The sequence below is a fragment of the Neovison vison genome, chromosome 1 (assembly GCF_020171115.1).
Source record: "Neovison vison isolate M4711 chromosome 1, ASM_NN_V1, whole genome shotgun sequence".
Taxonomy (NCBI): Eukaryota; Metazoa; Chordata; class Mammalia; order Carnivora; family Mustelidae; genus Neogale; species Neogale vison.
In genome coordinates this window covers 288,885,527-288,894,167 of record NC_058091.1, presented here as the reverse complement: position 1 = coordinate 288,894,167, position 8,641 = coordinate 288,885,527, and the positions used below count along the sequence as shown (strand labels likewise).

Here is an 8,641-nt window from a genome sequence, read left to right as displayed (position 1 = left end):
AGGAGGGTGGGAAGAAGTTTCCTATATTTACTTGTTTTTTCCTTTTTTCTTAATTAACGAATCATTCAACACTACATATGTACTAAATACAATTCATACTAAATACAGTTCATATATAGTTTTTGATGCAGTGTTCAATGATTCATTAGTTAAGTATAACTTTCAGTTCTCATCACAACACATGCCCTCCTCAATACCCATCACCTTGTTACCCCCCTCCTCCTCCCCTCCTCCCCTCTGAAACCCCCAGATTGTTTCTGGGGTCCATAGTCTTTCATGGTTCATCTTCCTCTCTTATTTCTCCCCCTTCAGATTTCCCTCCCTTCCCCTATGGTCCTCTGTGCTGTTGCTTATGTTCCACATATGACTGAAACCATATGATAATTGTCTTTCTCTCCTTGACTTACTTCACTTAGCATAATCTTCTCCAGTTCCATCCATGTCAGAAAGGTATTCATCCTTTCTGATGTTGGAATAATATTTCATTGTGTATATGTACTACTTCTTTATCATTCATCTGTTGAAGGGCATCTCAGCTCCTTCTACACTTTGGCTATTATGGACATTGCTGCTATAAACTTTGGGGTGCACATGCCCCTTCTTTTCAATACATCTGTATCTTTGGGGTCAATACCCAGAAGTGAAGTTGCTGGGCCAATGGTAACTCTATTCTTAACATCTTGAGGAACCTCCACACTGTTTTCCAAACTGGCTGTACCAGTTTGCATTCCCACCAACAGTGTAAGAGGGTTTCCCCTTTCTCCACATCCCTGAATTTGTTGCTTCCTGTTTTGTTACTTTTAGCCATTCTAACTGGTACAAGGTGGTATCTCATTGTGGTTTTGATTTGTGTTTCCCTGATGGCTAGTGATGTTGAGCATTTTTTCATGTGTCTGTTAGCCATTTGCATGTCTTTTCTGGAGAAGTGTCTGTTGCATTATTGGTTTTTTGAGTGTTGAGTTTGTATTTTGGCCTGACTTGTGGTGATTTAGCCATGCATAAAAGCTTTAATGTTGTCCAATTACATTAGTTGACTTTTCTTTGTGACATCAGGATTTTTAAGTCGCATTTTGAAAGTCTTACCATATACCCTTGTTATGGAGAAATTCACCATTTTCTGTTAGACTCAGTATGTTGTCGTTTTTGTACTGAATATCTAATATGTTTAAAGTCAACTTTTAGATATGTTGTGAGATATGGATCAAATATTGTCTTTTTTCTAAAAGATTATCTGGTCATCTCAGCATTGTTTGTTCAAGCTACCATGCCATGTGCTATAACAACAAGATAAATAGAACCCATTCCTGACTGGGTGGCTCAGTGGGTTAAAGCCTCTGCCTTCGGCTCTAAAGAACCTGTCAGGGTCTTAGAGTATCTAAATACAGACACATAAATGTTAAAAATTTCAATATAGCAAGAAAAATGCTTCAAAAGAGGATATACGGTGAGCTCTGTTGCAACCACCAAAGTCAAGTCTAGTCACGCTAATGTGAACATAAAGGTGAAATAAATCTTTGCTAGGAAGAACATGGGGAAGTTTTTTGTTCTAGTGAAAGCATAATGGCATTTCTGAGAGAGGACAGAGCTAGGTCAAAGACAGAAGGGTACAAAAAATATGATGTTTTGGAGTAGGTGGAAAAAAACTTCCCTCCTTAGGTAGATTGTATCAGGATTCTCTGAATCCTCTTCCAGACTAAGATTCAACTTTGGCCTGCTGCCCTGCCCTTAGTCCACTAAGCCCACTTTTAGCAAAGAATCTGCATCTTCCAAAGGCCCAGAATGGTGCCTTCTACAAACATAAAATCAGTCAATGTTAGCTGAGCCATAATGTTGAACTGGGTAAAATGCACTCATATTAAGGATATTCAAAATACAAAATCTACTTTTCAGAAAGAGCTCGTTCCTTGAACTAAGGAGAACTAGCTTAAGACAACAAGTATTTCATTTACCTCCTTTTACATGGGTAATTGGTTGACACTTAAATAACCAACTCCCAGTAGCCTGTGATTAGAAGTGATAAATGAAACAACAGAAGATTGACATGAAAGGAAGCACATCCACAGAGCATTAATATAGCTAGGCACACAAGGAATCAATACGTGATCGTGGTTGGTGCTAATGTAGAAAAAGATAAGCAGAAGAATCACTGCATTATGAAAGGAAACATAAATGACAGTTTGAAATTCATTCAGTACCTTAATACCTACTTTCAATCACATGTATTTTATATGTAATTCCTTACTGCATGTCATCTTTCATGCCCATGAAAGTACAACAAATTAAGTATTTTGCCTGTGTTTATCACTTCTCAAATGTGTTATTTTAGGTTATAATTATGGAAAAACTTCAAGTCCCACTCACAAAATAAACTTGGATTAAGACTGAACATGAACCTTTACTCTGTTTGCCACTAGTCTTCTGATTCTCCAAGAAGTAACTCCTACTGTTATACACATATAAATCTTCACTCATCAAAACTGTACTAGCTCTACTATTTCTGAAATTATTGGGGTGTCTGGGTGGCTCAGTTGGTTGAGTTTCAGACTTGGTTTTGGTTCAGGTCATAATCTCAGGGCCCTGGGCTGGAGCCAGCACCAGTATCCCCACTCAGAGGGAAGTCCTCTTGCAGATTCTCTCCCTCTGCCTCTGCCCTCTCCACATTCATGAGTGTACTCTCTCTCATTCTTTCTCTGGGGTAAGTAAATCTTAAAAAAAAAAAAAAAGAAAGAAAGAAAGAAATTATTAAAATGTATTTGTATTTCCAATCAACTTCAAATGCAGTAATGAATCATGAATACTACATTTTTAAGGACTCAAAGAAAGACACTGAGAAACACATCTCACACTTAGAGATTTTAAATCAAATCAATTTTAACGTATGATTTGTACACAACAAACTGCATCCATTATATGGATATAATACAAATGTTACTACATTCACCTAATGATGGGCATGTAGTTTTTTTCTTAGTCTGGGGTTATTATAAACAAAGCTGTTATGAACATTAGTGTACATATTTCTATGTGGACATAGGTTTTTATGAACTTGAGTAAATAGAAGTGGAATGACTGTGTTATGTGGCAAGTGTGTGTGGCAAGTGTGTGCTGATCTGAGAAACTGCAAAGTGATTTTCCTATGTTTATAAAATTTAATATATGTTGGCCTGCTGCCCTGCCCTTAGTCCACTAAGCCCACTTTTAGCAAAGAATCTGCATCTTCCAAAGGCCCAGAATGGTGCCTTCTACAAACATAAAATCAGTCAATGTTAGCTGAGTTTAATATATATATTAAAATTTTCCATTTTCATGCCTGACTCAAATGGGTGTGAGTCCCAGTAGCTCTGTCTTCTTGCTAACTATTCAAATGATCAGTCTTTTCAATTTTAGTCATTCTAGTAGATATGCTATGATACTAGGTTTTATTTTGTGGTTTTATTTTACATTTCCCTAATGACTAACATGTTAAGTAATTTTTCATGTGATTACTGTCCATTTACATATCTTTTTTGTGAAGTGTTCAACATTTTTTGTCCATTTTTGTATGGGTTATAATAATGTATAGATATTCTAGATTCAATTTTTTTTTAAATGTGCGGCAATATTTTCTCCTACTCTATGGTTTAATTTTTGTCTTCTCATATATGCCTTTAGAAGAAAGTTTTTCAGTTCGGTAAAATCCAATTTATCCCTCTTTCTGTGATTTGAGCTTGGGTGATCTGAAGAGCAAATCTCCACAATCTTAAGACTACAGGGACTTGGGGCACCTGAGAGGCTCAGTGGGTTAAAGCCTCTGTCTTCGGCTCAGGTCATGATCTCAGATCCTGGGATTGAGCCCTGCATCAGGCTCTCTGCTCAGTGGGAAGACTGCTTCCCCCACCCCGCCGCCTGCCTCTCTGCCTACTTGTAATCTCTGTCTGTCAAATAAATAAATAAAATCTTAAAAAAAAAAAAGACTATGCTGACTTTCCTTTAGAATATTCATAGCAACATTTAGATCAATGATACACTCTGGGTTAATGTTTATATATATGGTACACAGTAATACTCAGTGCCTTTGATGTAGGTAACTAAGAAAAATCAACTTGCCAAAGAGATTTTTCTTTTCCCATTGACTGGTCTTTGCACCTTACTCATAAATCAAGTGAACATGTCTGTGTGGATCTATTTCAGATTTTTCAAGATACACTTGGAGTAGTAGCTAGAAATAAATCACAGAAGGCTTGTATTCCATGCAATGGGAGCCAACAAAGGATCTGAACCAGGGAAAGATGAGATCAGATGTCCATATCAGCAAGGCCTTGCTGACAGACTGCTCCATGGAGAAGGTTTTGATGAAATGAGACTGGAGGCATCAGCCTGACTCACTGGCTGCCTTTGACCAGAATCCCTGGATGGAAGTGGAACTCAAAAAGAAACAGACACAAAGTTGGCCTTACTGAGTTACAAGTGTTTGAGAGGATGACATGGTGGGGGTAGGAACAGGGTTCATCAGCTGGAAGCTATCTGTCAGTCATTTTGTTGATTATGAGGGGGAAAAACCATGGCAATGCATTCTCATGACAAGATAGAGAAAGCTTCAAATCTGCCTCTGAAGGAACTGTTGCCAGAGATACATTTCAGAGATTTCATAAGAATTGCAGAATTGAATTATACACACACATACACACTGAAAGTTTAAAATGGTTAATTTTATCTTGAAGAAGTCCCAAAAGTTCATTTTCACTTTTGTTTCCTTTGCCTTTGAAGACATGTCTTGAAAGAAGTTGCTGTGGCTGATGTTGAAGAGCTGATTGCCTATGTTCTTCTCTAGGATTTTGATAGATTCCTGCCTCACATTGAGGTTTTTTATCCATTTTGAGTTTATCTTTGTGTATAGTATAAGAGAGTAGTCAAGTTTTATTTTATACATAGATATCCAATTTTTCCAGAACCATTTATTGAAGAGACTATCTTTTTTCCACCAGATATTTTTTCCTGCTTTGTCAGAGATTATTTAACCATAGAGTTGAAGGTCCATTTCTAGACTCTCTACTCTGTTCCACTGGTTTATGTGTCTGTTTTTGTGCCAGTATCATGCTGTCTTGGTGATCACAGCCTTGTAATAAAGTTTCTATGCAGCAAAGGAAACAGTCAACAAACAAAGAGGCAACCGACAGAATGAGAGAAGATATTCAGAAATGACACTAAAGACGAAGGCCTGATGCCCAAGATCTATAAAGAACTCCTCAAACTCAACACACACACAAAACAGGTAATCATGTGAAAAAATGGGCAGAAGACATGAATAGATACTTCTCCAAAGAAGGCATACAAAAAAGACATACAAAAGACATACAAATACAAAGAAGACATACAAAAAAAAAAAAAACACACACATAAAAAAATTCATCGTCATTAGCCATCAGGGAGATTCAAATCACAACCACATTGAGATACCACCTTACTTACACCAGTTAGAATGGCCAAAATGAACAAAAACAGTAAACAGCAAGTGTTGGAGAGGATGTGCAGGAAGGGGAACCCTCTTACACTGTTGGTGGGAATGCAAGTTGGTGCAGCCACTTTGGAAAAGAGTGTGGAGATTCCTTAAGAAATTAATAATAGAGCTACCCTATGACTCTGCAATTGCATTACTGGGTATTTACTGCGAAGATACAGATGGTAGTGAAAAGAAGGGCCATCTGTACCCCAATGTTCATAGCAGTAATGGCCACAGTTGCCAAACTGTGGAAAGAGCCAAGATGCCCTTTAACAGACAAATGGATAAAGAAGATATGGTTCATATATACAATGGAGTATTATGCCTCCATCAGGAAGGATGAATACCCAACTTTTGTATCAACATGAATGGGACTGGAGGAGATTATGCTGAGTGAAATAAGTCAAGCAGAGAGAGTCTATTATCATATGGTTTCACTTACTTATGGAGTAAAAGGAATAACATGGAGGACATTAGGAGAAGGGAAGGAAAAGTGAATTGGGGGAAATTGGAGAGGGAGACAAAACATGAGAGACTGTGGACTCTGAGAAACAAACTGAGGATTTTGGAGGGGAGTAGAGTAGAGAGTTAGGTGAGCCTGGTGGTGGGTATTAAGGAGGGCACGTATTGCATGGAGCACTGGGTGTGGTGCATAAACAATGAATCTTGGAACACTAAAAAATAAAATTAAATTTAAAAAATTAAAATAAAATGATAAATTTTAAAAATATATATTTTACCACAATTCAAAAGAAGAATCCCAAGAGTGCTTCACAAGAATTCTTAAACACAGGCAGAAAATAGTGAAAAGAAATTTTGTGCCACCCTCAAGTGCCAATACAGGGAAGACACCAGGGTTGCCCTGTGCTGGGGAAAGCCTTCTACAACCAGTGGTTCCCCAAACACCCACCAAGAAAGCACCTCAATCAGGCCTTCTTCAGCTTCCTGGCTCCACACAACCACCTGGCTACAATGCCCACCAGCTTCCCACAGAGCCACAGGATGCTCAGGGTGACCACCAGCAGGAACAAGAAGACATCCAGCAGGTACTGTTCATGCCACGGCTGCTGCAGGCCATGGGCCTTGAGGTGGGCGGCACCCTCTGTCTGGAGGATGTGGTCGATCCAGCCCACCAGCCTCTGGTCAGGGGTCAGGGGATGGGAGTGCCTAATGATGCTGGCGGCCACAGCTGCTGACTTGTACCTGTTAGCAGAGACAGAGGTTGGGCATTACTCATGTGGTCTCAGAAGTCTTAGAGACCTTGTGTCACACACACACACACAGACACACACACACTTTCATGCATATGTGCAAAAGACTCAGTTTCAAGGAAAAGACATTGACCTGGCCTTATCACAGTCTAGCTGAGTCTCATGGAAAAGTTCTAACTGGTCTATCCATGCAAAGATCCATGTCTAGTGCGAAAAGTGCCAAATTATAAAAAAGTGACTAAATTTAAGGATGAGTCTCTATCCAGGGAGCTTTTGGTAGGCTAAAGGAAAACGTATTTATGAATATATGTGATATATCATACACCCAAATAAGGGTAAATGACCTTGAGACCCTAATAAGATATTCAGTTTATCATGGTTACCACATCTTTATGCTGGATGGTAATTTACATAAGAGAACATGGAACCTTTTACTGACTCACTTAGTAGAAATACACCTCACCTTACTTTCAGGCAAGCCCTGTGCTAGGCCCTGGGAACACAGGAGAAAAAAAGAGACACACTTGACCATCCAGGGGAGCTACTTTCTACTTTCTAATGTGAGGGACACACAGTGAATTAAAACAGAAAGAAATGGAGGTAGCGACTGATCCTGTGAAGGGTTAAGACAGAAAAGTGAATTATGACTAAAAGTGGTGGGAAACTGGTGTATTTAGGACAGTCAGACAAAGACTGCCTGCCTCTCTGAGGAGAAGACATTGAAGATGAGTTTGGCTGTCAGATGAGTCAGCCCTGGGAAGAGAAGGGAAGCATGTTCTAGGGAGCAGCACTGACAAAGGCCTGAATCCGGAAACAGTGTGGCATTTGGGGGACAAGAAGGCAACTTCCTGCCTCAGTGTAATTCTACTATAAGCACTCCCAAAATAGAAGAACTCTCAGAGATCCTGTGTAAATAATTTGAGATGGTCACAACAGTTAGGGAAGAAGTTGTTCTCAACATCTAACCTGCATTGCCTAGTCTTGTTCTCAGACATATCAGGTGTCAGCACTACACACATAATATTCCACGTCTGGAAGTTTCAGACGTGGAAACCATATAGTGCCCTATGTGTTTGACAGTTTGTTTCATCCAAAGTGACATAAAGCCAGAGAGCTCCATACCTCTTGTCTTCAATGACTTCCTTCATCTTCAGAGCCAATGTCTCTGCCTTGATCTGTTTAAGTTGGATAGAGATACCAAACTTCTTGGCTTCTACTCGGATCAAGTTTTCAGTCTGTTCTCTAAGGACAGGAATCCCTACCATGGGTACACCATGTTGGATGGCCTCCATTATGCTATTCAATCCACCATGGGTGACAAAGAGACGGATGCGTGGGTGAGCTGTTGCAAATCAGGAAAAGAGCAGAATATTTCAGGGTGAAAATTTTCAGAATACCAGACAAATTTCCAAGGACAGAAAAACTACAAAGGGATATTAAAGCATGTTGTAAACTTGTATTTATTGATTTAGCTTAGGACACACTCAGTGCTATATATTCCAAGATATAAAATTCTGACCTTGTATCTGTACAGAGATTACTCTAAATCAATCTATTTAGGAGGCAAAATGCAGGAAAAGTTCAGAGAACAGTGTTAAACAAGACATATTCTTCTTCCCATTGACCCATTAATCGATACACCCATACATCCATCATTCTCTCCCCACCCTATTTCTCACCTTCCTTCTATTATCTCTGTCCTTTCTTAGACTCTCCCAGTGTCAGTCTGTATCTTCTCTGATTTTCTATATCTGACGATCTCTGTCTCTTGCTCTCCAGGTCTTGTGCTCTCCCCTTCTTTCTTTTCACTTCCCCCTTATCTGAAATGTTAACAGTTTTATTGACATCACATTTCATGTGGCATTCATCAGACTTGCATTATATGTGTTTTCTCCTCAAGTTCATAAAAAACCCTATAAAGTAGGCTATGATGGACCACCCAACTTGGTAT

At 39.1% G+C, this 8,641-nt stretch overlaps 1 protein-coding gene across 1 annotated transcript in view; it reads right to left on the bottom strand.

Moving 5' to 3' along the window:
• Window positions 1-6,405: 6,405 nt before the first annotated feature.
• The window catches only part of LOC122902265 (UDP-glucuronosyltransferase 3A1-like), a 29,707-nt gene continuing 27,471 nt past the window's right edge, over window positions 6,406-8,641 (bottom strand). The window contains 2 exon segments of the mRNA XM_044241521.1: window positions 6,406-6,682; window positions 7,813-8,032. Coding sequence (XP_044097456.1) covers window positions 6,406-6,682; window positions 7,813-8,032 — 497 coding nt within the window.